The sequence below is a fragment of the Chiroxiphia lanceolata genome, chromosome 8, assembly GCF_009829145.1.
Source record: "Chiroxiphia lanceolata isolate bChiLan1 chromosome 8, bChiLan1.pri, whole genome shotgun sequence".
Classification (NCBI taxonomy): Eukaryota; Metazoa; Chordata; class Aves; order Passeriformes; family Pipridae; genus Chiroxiphia; species Chiroxiphia lanceolata.
In genome coordinates, this window is record NC_045644.1 from 25,999,142 (window position 1) to 26,018,596 (window position 19,455).

General features: G+C 38.7%; 1 protein-coding gene across 2 annotated transcripts in view; it reads left to right on the top strand.

Annotated features, from left to right (window-relative positions):
* The window catches only part of CSGALNACT2 (chondroitin sulfate N-acetylgalactosaminyltransferase 2), a 33,816-nt gene extending 14,591 nt beyond the window's left edge, over positions 1-19,225 (top strand). For both annotated transcript variants that reach the window (XM_032695292.1, XM_032695293.1), the window contains exons 2-8: positions 1,764-3,011; positions 10,328-10,544; positions 11,085-11,186; positions 12,767-12,945; positions 14,524-14,618; positions 16,027-16,108; positions 17,249-19,225. In XM_032695292.1, the coding sequence (XP_032551183.1) occupies positions 2,354-3,011; positions 10,328-10,544; positions 11,085-11,186; positions 12,767-12,945; positions 14,524-14,618; positions 16,027-16,108; positions 17,249-17,541 (1,626 nt within the window). In that variant the 5' untranslated portion in view covers positions 1,764-2,353 and the 3' untranslated portion in view covers positions 17,542-19,225. The remainder of the gene's footprint in view (positions 1-1,763; positions 3,012-10,327; positions 10,545-11,084; positions 11,187-12,766; positions 12,946-14,523; positions 14,619-16,026; positions 16,109-17,248) is intronic.
* The last annotated feature ends 230 nt before the right edge of the window (positions 19,226-19,455 follow it).

Consider the following 19,455-nt stretch of genomic DNA (forward strand, 5'->3'; position numbering starts at 1 on the left):
GATACATCTGGTGTTGATCACTCTTTATGGGTACTTAATTTGCATTTGTATAATGTTGTGTTTGTGAAATAAGGAGTGACTAACTTCTGCCTTATTTTGACTTGGAATGATGTTATCTAGTATTCAGTTGAAAAGGCTGTTATTTATTTTCTATCAAAGTTTCTAATGGTTTTTCCGTGAGTTCAAAAAGCATCAGTTTCAGGTAACTACTGCCTTTAAGATGCTGTATTAAGAATTCCTACGTAATCTATCTAAATTATTCATTAAAAGAGACCTTAGCACTAGAGATACTAAAAAATGCTTCAAGCAGTCCTGTAGACTTGAGCTGAACAACTCCAAGGTGTTCAGCTGTTGCCAAACTTAGTGTGCCTGACATGCCTGCAAACTTGGGGTCAGCTATCACAGGCATTGCTGTTGGTAGTATGAATATGTCACTTAATCTTTCAGGGCTTGTAATTGAAGCTTTCTTGCAAATGAGGATACTGAATATCATGATACCACTGATCGGGGTACCCGATTCTCACTAAAGCAGTATCCTGATGCTGGAAGCCAAAGGGAGAGGAGAAGAGTTACAAAGACATAACTGGGGAGCCACACTGCAAGGTGTTTGTTGTAAACACATGGAGTGCATTGTGGCATCCTGACTGACTTGCCAGGTCAGAGGAAGACAGGCTTTGTGGCTGCTGGCAGTGCTAGATAAGTCTGTCCAACCCATATATAAGGAGTATTGGAGTGGGTAATTTTTTTCTAGTCTCATAAGTGTACTGAAACTAAACAGGAAGTCTCAGAACTTCCCCCAAACCGTAACTGCATAACACAGCTGAAATGGATGTATAGCCCTAGATATATTTTAATGAGTTTCACTTATTTTATACAAGCAAATTTTAATTGAAAGTATTTTATTAATGTTAGAAAGTGAACTAACATGCATTGAGCCTACTTCTTGGCTTTTTATGCTGTCATTGAAGAGGCCCATTAAATGTTTAGCTGACTGTCATTGCTGAGTAGGATTTTTGATATCCCCCTCTTGCATAACTCTGGTCTCTTTCCCTGGTCTTTTTCTCCAGGTTGGTTTGGTCAGTGGTATAAGAGTGCAAGTAGTTAATGCCTCTTCACACTAGTCTAACTATATCAAAAGATGGAAATGTTAATGAATGGATAATATGAGGCTCCCTTTCATCAATCAGGAATAGGGGTTTGAATTTTAATTTCTGTTGAATTTGACTTAATCTGAAATGCTGTTTCTGTAAGCTTTGATATTTAAATCTACAATTCATGAGTGAATAGTTACACCCTGAAAGATATTTACTTTAAGTAAAAGCAAAAGAAATTGCAAGCTTCTGCTGCTTCAAAAATAGTTCTTGGAGTTTTTTTTTTTTTGAGTTTAGAGGAGTAGAAAGGACATGGAGTGGGTTTGTTGGTGGTTTTTTCCCTCCTACAGAGTAAAACATAACAAAAAACCTAAGAAGGAATGGGAGAGTTAAAACAAAACATGATGAAACTGGAATACCCTTTACTGCTTTACCTAAGCTATGTGACAAGTGCATTTCATTATACTGTCCATATTATTATTTTCCAGACACTATGTCAAAGGGAGTCACTTACAGGTAATGTAAAGGAAAAAATAATGTTTTCTTTCTCCTTTTCTCACCCGTTCCACCAGCAGTCCTTTGCATCCGTCCATGTGTTCCGACTTTGTTCATGTGTTTTCCAAATGACTGCCTGCTATGTAGTTCTAATATGCACCTTTCTTTTAATTCTAGGTTCTGTCCTCATTTTGCTGACTCAAACCACATATTCCAAGGAAAGGAGGGGAAGTGGAATAAAGTACTCAAGTGCCAGAGGAGAAGCAAGACTAGCCAATGAAAATCACTTTTACTAAACTGCAGACTGCTCTCACACATAGTGGGGGAAAAAAATTGCTGTCTGTTCAAAGCCTATAAAATTACTTTTGCAGACTTTCCTCAAAGAACTTGAAATAGGCTAAACTCCTTCAAATAGTACTGAATTAGGAAATGGAAATATGACTCCTTGCTGGTGTCTTCCATCCTCCTCCCTTTTTGCAGTTGGTTTTTGTTTGGGGTAGGAAATCCTGAACAAACTGTATGGCGTCAACCAGGCTTACAGTTGATGGTTATGGATGACATAGGAACTTCAGATTTACATCTCTGCAATGACACCTGATTAAGGCAAAGGTTGAAAACTGCTCATCAGCTATGTTACCAGAACTTGTAGTAGCTGTTACAGTTGTACTTTCCTTCTCTTTCTAAGATTTGATGTCTGGGGTGATGTTCCCTGGAAAGCATGAGCAAATAAGTCATCTTTTAGGATTGGAAACAGAAATAATATAAGAATGCCCAGAAGAGGCTTAGTAATTCAAGCCAGGACTCGTTGGCTCTTAGTGGGCATTGCTTTACTGTTCAGTTTAGTCTTGCTCATGTATTTGCTCGAGTGTGCTCCGCAAACGGATGGTAACGGATCTTTACCTGGTGTTGTAGGTGAAAACATGGGTAAAGAATATTACCAAGCTCTCTTGCAGGAACAAGAAGAGCATTATCAAAACCGAGCTACCAGTCTGAAACGTCAGATCGCCCAGTTAAAGCAAGAGCTTCAGGAAATGAGTGATAAATTGAAGTCCCTGCAGGAAAAAAAGAGCCCAAAGGTCAATGGTATGAACTACCAGGGCACCAAAGAACAAACATCCAACGATCTCCTAGAGTTTCTTCATTCCCAGATTGACAAAGCTGAGGTGAGCATGGGGGCCAAACTGCCTAGTGAATATGGCGTCATTCCTTTTGAAAGCTTTACATCCATGAAAGTGTTCCAGTTGGAGATGGGGCTCACTCGGCATCCAGAAGAGAAACCCGTTAGAAAGGATAAACGAGATGAATTGGTGGAAGTTATTGAGGCTGGCCTAGAAGTTATCAATAATCCAGATGAAGAAGATGGACAAGATGAAGACGATGGAGTAGGAGAGAGGCAGCTGTATGGTGAAAATGATTTTATAGAAGGTATGTTTATTACATACTTTCCAGTCTGTTAACAGAATGTCACAACAGGCATCTAATGGTGTTTGTACTTCTGGATTTTTTACCTACTTTAATAGAGTCTTGAACAGTAATTACACAGTAAGAACCGTTATTTCTAATGATGAGAATATTATTGCTTCATTGTATTGTGTTTTGAGTAGGGAGTAAGGAATGCATTTCAGGAGAAGAGCTCACCTCAAGAATTATACAGGGGAAGCTGTACCAGTTTAAAATGCTGAGGTGTTAATAGATTGTAGCTAAAGTCAGTGTGACACAACTGGTTATGGTATTAAATAACCTGAGAGTTCCAGTGAAACTGGTGGCAGCGGGAGGGAGAAATTGCTTCTCGTTTCGAAGTATTTAAGCAATCTAATATGAAGCTACAGGGTTTTTCTTCACTCATCTCTATGCCACTTTTAGTTAATATTCAGGCTTTTGACTCTCTTAAGAGAGTTGGAATACTCACTGGAGAGAGAGCATTGAAAGGCTAATGTGTTCTGGTCATGTCGGCTGAAGAACTCGGTGTCCTGAACAGACCTTTCATGGTATACCGGTTTTGGGCTCCATTAAGTTTTGCAGTCTTGAAGTGTTTTCTTGCTCTCTCTTCAATTTTGTTTCAGTGCCTCTAAGTTTGATAACAGAACACATATTATGAAAGCATATGTAGCAGTTAAGCTTTCAACCCTTAAAAGGTGCATTAGTGACAAATCCCATAGAAGTTCTCTTTCAAGGTACAGTCTAGTGCTGATGGAGATAAACAATACCAAAAAATGCCCTAGTACCTGTTCTTTATATTTATGGTATTAAATGCAGTTCACGCTGCCATAAAATAACCAGTGATGGACTATGTTAAAAGACCATTACTGTAAAAGGGACTCTGGATCTCAGCAGTGCTGATGTCTGTGCTGTTTAGCAAACATTGGACAAAGGTACTGTTGGCCTTGAAATAATTGGTTCTTTCAGTCTCAGATGATGTAATTGGTCTGTAGTGCAAAAAGTCTCTGCTTTTAACAGCTACTGCGTTTAAAGTTTTCTGCAAGTACTGTTGTTCATTCCAAAAGGTGGGGCAGGGTGTGGAGTCCTCTGAGCTGGGTCTGTGTAACACAGCCAGCACAGTGTCAGGCTCTTAGTACATGTAAATATGGATTCTCATGTAAACCCATATTTTTTTGTCTGGAGGTAGTCATTCTTGCAGTCTTTTAATTGCTTTATTTCTGCATTAAGTACTCAGCTGCTTTTTTAGATAATTCTTATATTCTAGTGGATTTTTATTTTACCATGACTGAAATGACTGTTGATTTTCTAGTGTACTGCCTTTATTGACAGACCTTCAAGAAAACAAGTAGCTTTAGGACCTTAGAACTATATACCTCTGCCTCTGTTCTCACTAGTATATTAATAATTGTTTTTGGAAATCAAACTAATTTTCTTTTGCTGTAAAGACAGTCACTTCAAACACAGAGTTACAGGAACTATAGGGAAAGAAAAGTATTTATGCTATATGTAGGTGTGTTAGCACCTAACCATAGTGATACCTAGATCTATTGGTATTTTTTTTCAGACAGAAGTTGTGGGTTGCATGGGCATTCTGTGGTTTTTTTAATGTGCAAATACTACTGGCTAACTTAGCCAGCAAAAACAAGGCTGCTGCTGAATATTAACACCTTTCCCCCCACCCCCCTTGTTGTTCCAAAGCCTGTGGGTGAGAAATGGAACCAGTCAGTAGTGGTACCCGCAGGTCCCTTGCCCTGCCACCCTGTGGGTGGGCTCTGGCACTCCACCTCCACTGTCAGTTTGTTCATCCCTGTTTCATGGAAGTCCATTGGAAAGCTGATGCCTTTCTATTTAGAAAATATTGCTCCCTTAAGCTGTCATAAATGGGTAGCTTTAAGTTTCATAATAAGCTTGGTGTATCTACTGAGGTCAGAACAGGTCATGTAGCTGTCCTAAGAACACATCTAAATTTTTGCTGGATTAGCATTGCTCATTTAGAGAAATAGTTTTTTTATTTAAAGTTGTCTTCAGTGAAAATAGATAAGTTCTGTGTCCTCTTCAGTTGGTAATAGATTATTTTGTAATAAATGGTTTGGGACTAAAACTAGAGTATTGTGTCATTTGAAGCCTGGAGGCTGAGAAACTTGGTGTGCAGTTTTATTTGTTTCTTGGTTCTGGGACAAATGAGAGAATGGGATCCTGCATTAGTTAATACATAACCATCATATTTTATGCTCAGTATAGATAAACTGATTTTGGTTTGTTCTGACTTATAGGATTTTTTTTCTCAGAACTAATTGATACATATCTACCAAAACTTACCCACAAAACTGTGCCATAAGTACAAGCTAAATGAGAAACAGGTATTTTTATTTTAGAAGTGTTGTGGCTTCTTACCTCAACCAGCTAAGTTTTCATGCAGGAAAAAGTTTGCTTTTTTCATAGACTTGTGAAACAGTTAGACTAAACTTTGAACTATGTAATCTTCTGTGATATGTACTTTCAGGTACTCTCTCCTTTAGAGAATTTGGTGACTGTTTAAGTTTTCTTAAAGACGGTTTTACCTAATGGTATCTTTTAATCTCTGCTGAATATGTCTGCAGTTCTTCCCCAGTATTTACGTTGCCTCTAACCAGTCAGTAAAGTAGCACTCACTTCATTTGAAAAAGCATCAAGAACTTTTTTTCTTACTGTGTTTTAGGATTCATCTATATTGGAGTAACTGGAGACAACAAATATGAAGAACTTGAATTTAAAATGAATCTGCCTTCTATTTTATAAATGGAAACTTCCTAAACAAACTTTTTTCTGAAAAAATAGACTTAATTAGTCAATAATACACGTGGTAGTCTGAATCGACTGATTTTACAGTGTGCACTGTGTAGGCCAAAAAACTTCAAAATACATGCTGACTAACTTTGTCACTGTATTTTTGCTCTTTGTCCTTAAATTAACTGTTCATGCAACATCCTTGCTGCATGCTAAGCCTTTCTGGTCTCCACATTAAGATGTTCTGTCTTCTACCAATGTTGAAAGGAAGCTCTATAGGGAGCAATCTGTTCAAGTGTTTTCCAAACTGATGTTATTTTTTTAGTTGCAACACAAAGTGATGACCCAAATCTGTATTGGAGTTATTAGGCAGAGCCGCCACAGCCACATCATGGTTATAGGCGAGGAATAACACCAGGAAAAAAAGAAAAGACTTCTAAGTATACATTGCAGCTACAAAGATATTTTCTCAAAGCTCCAAATTATTCTTCACAAAGCTCAATTCTCTTGCTCTGCTGATGAAGAGAAAAACAGCAAGTTTCTTCTGTTTGCTGCATCATCACCTGTTTTGCTTTCTGCAACCCATAATGAAACTTCCAGAATTCTAATATTAACAGAACAAAAATCTGACCTGAAAAAGGTCTTATTTTGCAATTGCTGTTTGAGAAACACTTTGAAGTTGTTGTTTTTCTTAGTGTTTCCATTAGATCTAAATGTATGAAAAACAGAAGTGTTCTATTCCCCGTGGATGAAGAGTATCCCTAGAGAGGATAAAAGATGCAATTTTACATCTTTTCAAAAATGGATGGATTTAGGATTACAAACAATGAACCTAATTGCTGAACTGCACAGTCAAAGATAGTCCTTGATTAAAAATAGATTTTTTTGAGATCAGAATTTGATAACATTGAGAACTGGAGGGTAATTAAGATGAGGGCCATAATAGTATTACCTCTATCTGTTCCCTTTCTCCAGAACCCTGTGACATTGTCTTTAATAGTGATACAGAACTCACTGAGGAGCCTTCATGGACATCTGTACTTCACTATCAGTGTAATTGGTTTATTTGGGTTACATTTATCAGGGTAACTGTCTTACTTTATTAAGAGATTAAAAAGCGCTTCCATTTTAAATTAACCTTTGGAAAACAGAAGCATTAGCATATTTTCAGAAGCTAATTATCAATTAGCTAACTTCTAATAAAGGTCTTGTAATTGAATGTTTAGCAGTGCTACCGTTTGGGTCCATTTCTCTTGCTTCTGTGTTTCCATTTGGAACTAGGCAAAGACCAGAAACTTTCTTTAGGTCTGAGTCTAAAGAGAAGACTCCCCACCCATCCTTGGCATGTAAAAATTCTTTATTCCCATGCTGCAAGCTTGAAGTCAAAACTCTTCCAAAGTCCTTGACATCCACAGAACAGTCTGGACTGTCTGTCATGCAAACAGCCCCTCTAGTGTGTGCTGCATAAGACCAGAAACTGGCCAGTGTCCTGGGAACTTCAGTGGAGAATTTTAATTCACACCAACAAAGAGATAGGTCTTCATTTCATAAACCAAACACCTTCTTCAAGGCAATAGAAGAACAGCTTTTTGGCTTTGGTAGTAACTGATACCCAGTATTCATATGTTTAATTTGTTTGGTGAGAAACAGAACTTCTGCAAAGGGTGTAAAACTTCATGGACCAGGAATAGCAGCTGTTAAATTATTTCTACTGCTTTTTCAGTCTTTACTTATGGAGTTCTATTTTGGATGGCAGCCAGTGTATGTTGGTTGGAAGGTGAGATAACAGGTTTTATTACATGAGTCAGTCCCAGGTGTTAAAAACCTGAATATGCTAAGAGGTAAACCAGATGTGAGTTCTTTTTCTGGCTGTTCTCAATTCTGGTTTACATGTATAGAAGCTTTAATTCCATAGAAGTATTCATAGAAGATTACCAACAGAGGTTAGCTCATAGCAAGGAGAATTACTATTTAAAAGAAGTGTGGTGCTAGTGGCATGTCGAGATTCAAAAGTTTATAATCTCATATTCCAACAATTGAATGTTGCAAATTCGAATTTGCATATTAAGGTCCTTATGAAGTTACAGCAGCATTTTTTTTTTTAAGTCTAATATAGAAATTTTTATTCTGTATTACAGCATTCTATTCTGGGCTGACATCTAAGCTTATCCTTTGATTACAGATAAGCTTTTGGCAGATGACATGCTTTTTAAAAACTTCACTTATGTTGTAAATGGTATTTTTATCTGTAAACAGCTATTGGATACTATAGAAAAGAATTTAATATGCAATACTGAATGTTAACTTACACAGGAGCACTGGTACAAAGTATTTGCTGAATATTACATGAGGGCACAATGTGCAAACATTGTGGTTCATCAGCTGTTCCAATAACCAGGATGCTGTTTTCAAGCTTCAGTGCTGGTCTACTCAGCACAGAGGGTTGGAGTGGAAAAGGATTGACGGGGACTGAAAATCTTTCTGACTTTCATTGTTTGAAACATGGTTTTCAGGACTTGTAATTAATACTGATTTGAAACTGAGCATTAGAATGTGGTGCATACTTAATGCATCTCTATGTTGACAAAAGCATAAATGGATTTCTGCTTCTTCAAAGAGAGCATTGCAGGACTTTGTTCTGAGGGTAAAAAGCATCTCTGTGGAAAAGTTAGATTTAGTCACCATTAACTTCCAGTGAGATGGCACCAGCTTGTTCTGCTACACCTTGTCTCCCACAGACCCTCTGTGGTGCTCATCCACATTTCCCATCAGGTCTACCAGTGCACATGCTTGTCCACAAGAAGGAGTGGATTATGGAGCTGAGTATTGGAGGGGAATAAGGAGCTTGATGTAAAAGAGAGGCTGTTTGACATAAGGAGGGGATATCAGTGAACAAAACTGGGTTTGCTTTAGGGGTGGAGACAGGAGCAGAGGAACACAGAGGGAGTTAGGTAGATTTAGGGAAAGGACTCTTTGTAAAGGGAACCTGGGATATAGAGAAAAAAGTTAGGGCAAGGTGGTATGCACACTGCTTTGCTTCTTGTATTGAATGAGAAGGTAATGTCAGGCAGGGAATACTTGTTCGAGGACAGGGAGAGATACAAAATTCTGTCATCAGTTCTTTTTAGTTCCCAAGGTAGTCAAAACCAAGCTGCTCCAAGTTGGAGGGCTGTTACCTTCAGATACCCATGTTGATTTCAGTTGAAAACAACAACAACAACAAAAAAGACAATATCAATACTGAGCACAAAAGAGAGCCCTTTGTGTCACCAACATGGCTCATCTGTTCTGTGCCCCACCACCACCTGCTTTCTGGGTGTGGGGCTGGAGAGGATTTCAGCTGCTGTGAAGGCTGACTTGTAGAAGGGGCAGTTCAGGCCAGCCAAGTGAATGGAAATTCACTGGTTACATCATGTAAGGGCAGAGGTGTTTTTCACACTTGGGGGTCTTTATAACTTTCTCAATTTTCTGTGCGGCCACTTGAGCTGGAATTTGTTTGGTTCATAGCATAGCTCGTGGCTCTTCTCTCTATAATACAGCTTTTCTTTGCTGGTGAGAGAGGAGAGCAGAGGTGGGATCAACATAGGGCAGTTTTGTTGAAGGATTCTTCCTGTCATCATTTCAGGTTAGTATAGATGTGGAATTAGCAACATAGAGCTTAGTTTAGTCAAAACCACAGATGAACGTTGGTCTTTTCCTTTGTGGTGTAAAATTAGAGAGGCTGTTGGTTAATTTGCTTCCTTAATGGTCCTTAAATGAAAGGACCATGTTCTGCATGGGACAGACTTTTCCTACCCATTAGGAGTAAAATATCTCTCAACAGACAGTCCTGTTTCTGGAGGACTGGCATTGTTTTCTAAGTGTTACAGCCACATAGAAAACTTATGCCTATGTCCTTAGAGGACCGTGGCTGTATTAAAGCACCAACTTATTTATCAGATGGAAAGCATTAGCTAGTGGTCAGCAGTGCAAACAATTTTAAAGCATTCCAGCATTATCACACAATTTTTTTTTTTATTTTTTTTTTTAGATACCACATGTCAGATTTTGCAGGCTTTGTCAAGCAAGTTATTGTCATTTGTTCTGCCCACAGCTTGCGTTGTGTTGATTGCTGGCCAGATGATCTCAGCTTTTACTGTGGTCTAGCTCAGGGCAAGATTTTTACTGAAGGGCTTAAGAGCAGGCAGTATTAGATTTCAGCCATCATTTTCCATAGCAAATAGCTGAATTCCCTTTTTTTGGGAAGGCCCAACTCTAATTCTGCGTAAAAAGTTGGCATAGGACCATAAAACCTGTTGTTTCTAAGAAGCAGAGGAAGCTGGAGTTTGTTTGGGGTTGTTTCTCAGATCTGATCTGAAAGGTAGAAGGGTGATTGTAATTGATAATGGTTTGTATACTTTTTATTTTTTTTGTTTTTAGGAGAAACCTAGAAGCTTTACCCCTACTTCTTCAGCTCTTAGGAAAATTCAGTATTTTTGAAATACAATTGCTGGGATCTTTGACTGTACAAATTACTTGTGTGACTTATTCTTCAGGTTACTATCGTACAGAAAGAGATAAGGGGACACAGTATGAGCTGTTTTATAAGAAGATGGATGGCATGGAGTACAGGCATGTCACCTTGTTCCGACCTTTTGGACCCCTCATGAAAGTGAAGAGTGAAACGGTCGATATTTCTAGATCCATTATTAACATTATTGTTCCTCTTGCTGGAAGAACTGAGGCATTTGCACAATTTATGCAAAACTTTAGGTAGGTGCATGAGATTATATAGTGAGCTGTATTGCTGATTTTCAGTGTTTTGTTTCCTTTTCAAACTGAATTCCTGTTCTGGTTGATTTGCGACGGAACTAATGATTCCAACATTGTGTGCAACTGCCTTGGGATGTTTGTGATTGAGCCTACTGTATGGAGAAAACATTTCCTTCTAAAATGATTCTCAAATTGCAGCAAAACAAATTCCTTTTAGACCAAGTGCCAGGGTCATTGTGAACCTGGACACAGGTGATCTTGAACATAATTTTTGTATTTACATCAGTTGTAGAGCGCCTGTTTACAAAATAAGGTATTGGAATGTGACACACAGTATTGGAACCTTCTGATTCAAATGGGAAACATGGGGAAAAAAGAGGGGAAAAAGTCTTTCCTTGGGGTTTTTTTGAAGCTATTTGGTGCCTGATTGGAATACTTGAATCTGCGAATACTTCTTAATGCAGTAGCTTTTTTTAAATACCTGAAGTTTCTGTTGTGTTGCAAGTCATTATTAATATCATCTTGTCTTTGTGCTTCTAGGGATGTGTGCATTCATCAGGATAAGCGTGTTCACCTCACAGTGGTCTATTTTGGACAAGATGGGCTCTCGGAAGTACAAAACATCCTGGAATCCGTAGCTAGGTAAGCGTGTCGATCCAACATCAGTCAATGCAAACAATATTGATTGGCATTTAAAAGTAATAAGTTTATACTTATTACTAGGAAAAGGAAGCTTTATTTGCACCATGCTATTTTTGGTTGGCATTTTACACCTTAGATTGCAAGAGTCTCCTGAAGACTACTAAAAATCAAGTTATAGGCCAGAAAAGACTATGAGGTTTCTATCTGACAGTCCAGAAAACAAGAGGGGTGTGTTTTGTAGTGGATATTCAGTCATGCTAACAGACCGATCAGAGTCTAAGTTCTTTGGAACTGGGATACACTTTTCAATAGTTATTTCACTGGAGGAACAATTTTTGTTGTGGATTAGGAAGAGAAATGTAGTCTAAGTAGGCCTATACGTACCCTATGCTGTAAACAGATTTTAAGCACAGTTTCATTGTGGCTGTCTCAGCAAATAGCATTATGTTGGTATGGATGTAAAATGCCCAAATGTTGCTTTTTCTTCCTCCAGAGGGATGGGACAGGTAAGAGTGTCTGTAACCCTGTAACCAAGGGGCTTCTTCACTACCTGAGCTCTTGTGCTCATCCCTGAGCTGGAAGCCTGTTACCCTTTTTAGCTAAAAATAAGCTGAGCTCTCATTTAAACCCTGTCTCCCAGTGCTGGCCAGGGCTCTGCTCGATGACATAAACTTAGGCTGTTGCATCACCAGCTTTTAACATGAGACAGCCAGTTGGCCTGGTGTGCACAGGTGTCTTCTAGGAAGAGAGAAGAGAGTTTCTACCTTCCTCCTGCAAAGCCTCCCTGGCCCCTAGCTTGCCTTGTGCTGGAACCCTCCATCTCCGAGGCCACTCTGCTGCCTGCCCTGCTCCCTGTGACATGTGCCCCTCAGAGCACTGAGTCAGATACAGTGCTGCAAACTCACTGGGCATTTATCTAGATCTGTATCTTCTCGGTTGTGCTACTCCTGAGTATCTTCACTCTGTTCTCTTCAAGCACTGCCTCTGAAGTAGACACTTAACTTTGCTTGAAGATGTTCCTGGGTGTATTTCCAATTTCCTTTTGCAGCTCCTTCCCTCTTCTGCTGTGACTTACAGGCATGTGTGCTACTGGTATGAAACAGCGAGGAGAAGCAAACCGACTGCGTTATGGTGGCATCACCACATAGGTGGCCTTGGCCTCTTGAGTTTGGAGGTGTCAGGACTCCGGCTTTGTGTTTGTCTTCCTGTATGAACTGGTGGACAGAGATATTGCTCTTTTAGTCAGGACTTCTTAGTTTGTGGGAAAAAATTTTAGATGACATTGTAATTCTAGAGAGCAGTTTAATTCATGTGAGTTGGCTTTTAATCTGTCTGAATGATTAAATGTGAAGTTATGAAGTAAGACCGAGGTCTATCTTTTTACAATGTCTGAACTTAAAATAGACAACTAAGTGGAACAGATACTTTCTTTTCTCATTCTGAGGATATAATTGTTTGTTGGTGGTTTTTTTTCTTTGTATTTCCGGAACGAAATTACTGTAAAATGCTGAAAAAGTATAAATAGTCCCTCTGCCCCTCCCCATGGATTTATTTTGGGTTTGGCTCTGTTTTTCTTGTAGAGAAACTGACTTCCACAATTACACGCTTGTCTCTCTGAATGAGGAATTTAACAGAGGCCGAGGACTTGACATGGGTGCCAGAGCCTGGGAAAAGGGCGAGGTCCTGATGTTCTTCTGTGATGTTGATGTTTATTTCACAGCTGAGTTCCTCAACAGTTGTCGCTTAAATGCTGAGCCCGGTATGTTCCCTTACTGTTGCTGTAACCGAGTCTTGTCACCTTGTTTGACTTAACTGATCTGTGTTGAACATATGGAAAACTAACTTGAGTTGTGGAGCTTACTTAATACCACACACCTTGGAAAATGAAGCACGCTCTGTGCACAAAAGGAAATAGCATTTAGACTGAGAAATAACTTGTGCCTTAGTGCGGCTTGTTTTAAGAACACATGGTCTTCTTTGTACAACATGTACAATTTCCACATTTTCTTAAGATTTTGTTGTCTAAAAGGAAGCTGGACAGTTTAATGATTAAACTGCATGTAAATTTGTGTAACAAAACTCAGTGTAATGCTCTACAGTGGAAGATAATTTTTGTTGTACTGAAATCTCTGACTTTGTTTTATGTCTTCTCGCATTGTGTATGGCCAAGGCACATCACATATAAATAGTTTTCAGTACAGCTACAGCGTGCTCCTTACAGAGAGTGAGCTAATGTTCCACGTTTACATCCCAAGCTCTGAAATTGTCTGACTGTTTTTCACAAGTTTGTATGAGGCTTGCTTGTTTTACAGACTTCTGCCAAGATGGATAAGCTTTCTTGAATTAACAAGCATGCTACTTAAGACTTTCTCCTGTCAAACATGTGTTTGGGTTCTTTTTTTAATGCTTAACTTTTATTCTAGACTTGTTGCAGCCAGAAACCATTTTCTCCAAATGCCAGTTTGGAATGAATAGATACTTTTTATTCACATAATAAACAAGCAAGAAAATTCTCTATAAGCCAGATATTTGGATTCTGTTTCTTGCTTTTTCTTTCAATTCTGTCTCTGCTCTTCATGAAACAAGTTGTATAAACAAATGGAAAATTTTGGATGGGAGCATCTCATGAGCTTTAACAAAGAAGGGAGTTCTAGAGACTGCTTAACAATTCATACTGGCAGTTTTTGACCTTTGCTTCAAGTGAGATCTGAAAATGCTTCTCATGCATTCAGAGTTCATGCTGAGATCAGAGTACTGAATATTCCTGTGGACTATTGTCAATACCTTTGCACTGGCGATGCAAGATGTTTGTGATAAATATTTATCTGGCTTCTGTAATAGACATAGAACTGGTGGTGTCAGCATAATCAGGATGCTTATGATGCTCAATACCCTTGCAGGATGTCCTGGATATACCTGCTTTTACATGTTTGTGGAAACAGGCAAACTCATAAAACTTCAGCAATGCAAGGTGTTAACTTAAACTTGGTTATTTTTTAGTTTTACTGCATACTGTTATTGCAGGTAGTTTTCACTGTCATCTGATGTGGTACTGAGATGTATAATATTTTTTGTGCATACAAGTATGTATAACTATATGTTAGTATAGACCAATAGTGTATATATAAATATATGTACATATATTTTTGAATCCTGTGGGCCCTGCCCCAGTAGATGTGATGGGCTGCCTAAGTGGGAAATCCTAGCAGCTAGTCCTTGTGTTTGTTTTCACTAGATGGCTAATAGGTAATATTTTAGATAAAAAGAACATCTCTAGTTTCCTCTTGCCTTCAGAAAGCATGCCCACAGTGAGTAACAACTACCTTTTGACTTGCAGGGAAAAAGGTTTTTTATCCTGTAGTATTCAGCCTTTACAATCCTGCTATTGTCTATGCCAACCAAGATCTACCACCCCCTGTGGAGCAGCAATTGGTAAGCAGCGTGATTTAATCTGGGTAGAATTAGGTGTGCTTTGTATTAAAACAAAATTAAGTGTAACTTAATGGTTTGTTTGGGATATCTTATGACCTTTGGCAGTCCATATCTAAACACCATTCTCCATTATGGGCAAAGCACTTGGAAGAGAAGCTTATCAAGCGGTACAAAATTCAGATAAACTTGGAGTTCTGCCTAGTTTAAAAAAAAATAATTGCTATTAATCAAATGTAGTTGATAATGCTGATCTGTTGCTTATGATCTGTTACTTATTCTGGCTTGGAAAGCCAGTATTTTAGGAGGATGGTGGCATGACATGGTAGCAACTTTCTTATGTTCCAGCAAACAAAGAATTGGTGAAACGCAAAAAACTTCTGAATGATAAGATTTTCTCAGTATCGATTCTCTTTGCCAACTAACAAATGGTAGTTGCAGGAAGTGCGCCATGTAGCTTGAAGTGGGCTGAGATGTTCAGTCAGTTGCTTTTTCTTGTTCTGGACAGCTGTATTCTATGCAGATGTTTCTTTACCTTTCTGATCCAACATCTGTTATATTGCCAATTTATCTTGCTTTTGGAATGAGACACTGCTTCTAGGGAAGCTTATAGTCAAGATAATAAACCCTGCAAACATTCAAGAAAATAGGTTTAAGAATAACTTGGGGCTCAGCAGAAAGAAGGAATTACTGTATTTCTGGGTCTTTTTTTCCTTGGAGATGGAATGGCAGTGGTCAGTGTCCAGCCTGACTCTCTTTGAAGAGACTGCATAGATGAAATTGGGTTTTGCAGCTGAGACTTCTGAGAGGGACTGGTTTGGAGGAGGGAGAGTGTTACAGAGCACAGCTGTATTAAAAGAAAAACATAATAATAATCGTTCCCTATGTTGTTTGCAAGGATCCCACTGAAAGTTGGGGGGGAAGCTTTTGCATATGGCCTCAGGTAGTCATAGCTGAGAGAGGAGTGAGCCCCTGCCTGACAGCTCTGCTATTTTGAACTGAACAATATTATGGTTGCTGACTTCAATCACAAAGGTTACTTTTCTGGTCATATCAGATCAAGAAGAGAAAAATGTGGCCTTAAAAAACAGGTAGGAATTGGGGTATTGGGAACAGATGGTTTAGCAATAGACTGCTTGGTCTGAGCAGATACATAGAAAATAGAGGTGGTGTGGCAGAAAGTTAAACATGGAAACTGCAGTGAGGATAAATATTTAGAATCGGAAGGCAAAGGGTGAAGTGATCAGCAGGTCATTAGGAAGCCCACATCAGTGCATGACTAGAAGTGCTATTATGCTCTATCTTGCACTGAGCAAATGACTGGAAGAGCTTAGGTTTTTGCAAAACCAAGTGCAATGTACCTCCTTCGATGTATTTCACATTTCAAAATTATACTGTTTTAAAATTGCAGGTACACAAGAAGGATTCTGGTTTCTGGCGAGATTTTGGCTTTGGGATGACTTGTCAATATCGGACGGACTTTCTGACTGTTGGTAAGATGAAACTGTAAAGAAAAACATTGTGTGTTTTAAAATTGATTCTCTGGTCTTATCTAATGACAGGAAAGTAATGCATTTATTCCTTGTATTATTTTCCCAAGCCCAGCAGTCAGACTTGCTTGATAAGTTTGACCAATGAGATTAAATTAGCTTTTGTAGATTTTGATGTCCCATCTGATGAGCGTTTTGTTAAAAGTCATGATAGTTTTCATAGAAACATTTCACTCTAGAACTTCTAAAAATATTGCTTTTTTTGGTGTGTTGTGTCTTTCTGAAGCAAATTAATCAAGTTTAAGAAACATAAGTAAACCACTAACATAAGCAAGAAGCATTCAAATTCTTTCTTTAAACAGCCTTCAGCAGTTGAATACAGTTGTTCGAGGCTTTAGCAGTGTGCTTTGGCCCCCCTCTTGTGGCATGCTCTTAAAACTGAGAACAGCCTGGTGTGGGAAGACTGTCTTGAAGATAGTCTGCTAGAAGATGTAATGATATAGCCCTATGTGCTGTACAATGGCTTGGATACAGACTGATTTCTAGTAGCAGTCATACTGTCACCTGTATGGTATATGCCAAAGACTTAATAATTCTGGAGTTTTGAGATTGTACAAGAGCTGGGTCAATCTTCACTGTGGTCCTAGAGATGCAAGAGAACTTAAAACAGTGAAACATGTTCCTTTCCTTAATCCAGCTTTTTCAGTTGTGACCTATGGAGTAATTGCTGGTATTTTTAGAGAGGACTTCTCATATGGTGCATAACAGCTTCATTTTCCAGCTGCTAAAATCCATTATGCTTCCTAAATATAACCCAAAAGCATAGCCAGTGATGTTTGCCTACAGTTTTCTGCAGCTGTCACACGGGATGTCATGCATAATGGAATTTGGAGACACTGTTCTAAGAGAGTTTCTGAAGCCAGCAGATCTGTGTCCTGGGCAGTTTCTACCACCAAGGATGTGGTATTCTTGAAGCTCCTCTCCCTCAGATTGGCATGCTTCGGCATGGAAAACTTAGTTAATTGCTCCAGAATTTCTGGTATGTTGTACCAGATCTGGTAATGCTACACACGAAGCGTTGTTCTTTTTGCCTTACATCTAACCTGTGCACCCCACTAACATTTTCTGATATTGTTTTTATAGGGGGTTTTGACTTGGAAGTGAAAGGCTGGGGCGGTGAGGATGTTCACCTTTACAGAAAGTACTTGCATGGTGACCTCATTGTGATCAGGACGCCGGTCCCTGGTCTCTTTCACCTCTGGCACGAGAAACATTGTGCAGACGAACTCACTCCGGAGCAGTATCGCATGTGCATCCAGTCCAAAGCCATGAACGAGGCCTCTCACTCGCACCTGGGGATGCTGGTTTTCAGGGAGGAGATCGAGACTCACCTCCGTAAGCAGGCTTACAGGACTAACAGTGAAGCAGTGGGTTAAATGTCACCCCTGTGACATTTGATGACTTCAAATTCACAGTGAACCAGCATCATTTTACAGCCTTAATTCAGCTTACAAATGCAGTGCCTCTCTTTTTCAGTGAAGAAGAGTTTAAAGGGTTTTTGTTTTCCGAGTAGTTCTTTGACTGTTACGCTGTTACCTACATTTCTTGCAAGTTCAAGCACCTCAGATGAATTGGAAAGTATATGTAGTTCAAGGAAAATGTCTTCAGTATTGATTGGAAGAATCTGTAGAATGTACGATTCAACACTTTTCCATGTGGTACATTTCAGTTCTTATATTTGCATTATTTTAAGAATTAAATGAAATAATCTTCTGTGTCTTGAGTATTTTCAGTCTGTATGGCTCACTGCACTGTGACTTCAGAAGGATACTGTACTTGTACTCCATTATAGAAACAAGAGAAAGGTGTGGAAAATAATCTCACCATGAAAGGTACATGGACATGCTGACCGGTACACCAGCTGTTCGGGTGTGGGTTTCACAGCAAGGGCTTGGTGCTGCATTTGCTGTTATTAACAGACATTAACATGGTTGAATATAGAATAATTCGGGGGGGTGGGGAATGAAAATCCTTTTAAGTGGCATTTTAGAGCGTATAATGTAACTTCACACTGCAAAGGAGACACCACCTTCTTATCTCTGTGATGGATCAGACAAGTTGGGAATGTTCCAGTTGCGTGTTTCTGGGTCTGGTCTTTTCCCACAGTAGATGCCACATCACAGAATCCCTTCTCTAAACTGAGCTATGCTATTAAACTTGTTTGTTTAAATATTTTTGGCCCCACTCCTCCTTATTCAAAGGCCCTGCCTATGTGTCTCATCCTTTAAGTTGAGGAACCATCTTTTCATTCCCATACAAATTTATTAGAGGCCTGTTTGCTATTATGCCAATATTATTTTTGCATTCTCTTTTGGGCATTTTCATGTCATGTTTTTGTAAGGCAGTCATATACTCTTAGTTGTTTCAGTGACTGAAAAAGCAAGTGCTATTACAGTCTTTCTTTATACAATGCTCTCCATTCCACTCATTATACTAGTAGCCTTATTCTTCATTTTTTCAGTTGGAGGATGTTTTAGGGAGTTGGGGGTTCTTTTCCTTTTTTTTTTTTTTTTGCTTGGTTGTTTTTTTCGAGCACGCATAAGCGGAATTATGTTGTGGTCTCATTAGTGCCTTGTACAATGGCACTACTACTTTGCTACTTCCCTTTTGGGTATTTTGGAATGCATAAACATGCAGGCACGTCATTTCTCACGTTGTCTTATATGATATCATATGGCATGCCTCATTTTTAATACATTTGTTTATGGAATGAATGCTGAGAATGCTAATTCAGTGGTTAAACCATTTGTGTGGTCTCCACTGAATTTAGGTATTAGTTGAAAACCCTTCTCAAACCAGGTAATTAAGATCTGTTTATGAATTTAGTTTGCTCAAGAATTTTGAAGGCAACTAAAGATTTAAATGGTTGATTTCTGAATAGCAGATATGCTGTGCAAATAGTTCTGGGCACTGATCCTTTTTATATGTACATAAAATTTGCCTTTATGTAACTTATTGTGGAGAACAAGTGTACTGTATTGTACTTAGAGTGAAGAGAATGCATTGCAAGACTTCTTGCAGTTGATATTCTCAACATAATAAATGGAATTTATGCATTTTAGAAATTGTTGTAAGCTGTTTCTTTGAAATAAGTTTTTACAATAATATTTTACAAGGCTGATAACACACTGGATTCAAATAATAATATTTGCAGTGAGAAGTTCAGTCAGCTCAATTTTGCGTCTCAAGTCATCTACCCAGACCAGATATGCAAGTGCAGACTTTGTTCCTCAGACAACTTAAACTTATAACAGATGTTATCTTACTTTGATATCTGGATGGTTACAAAA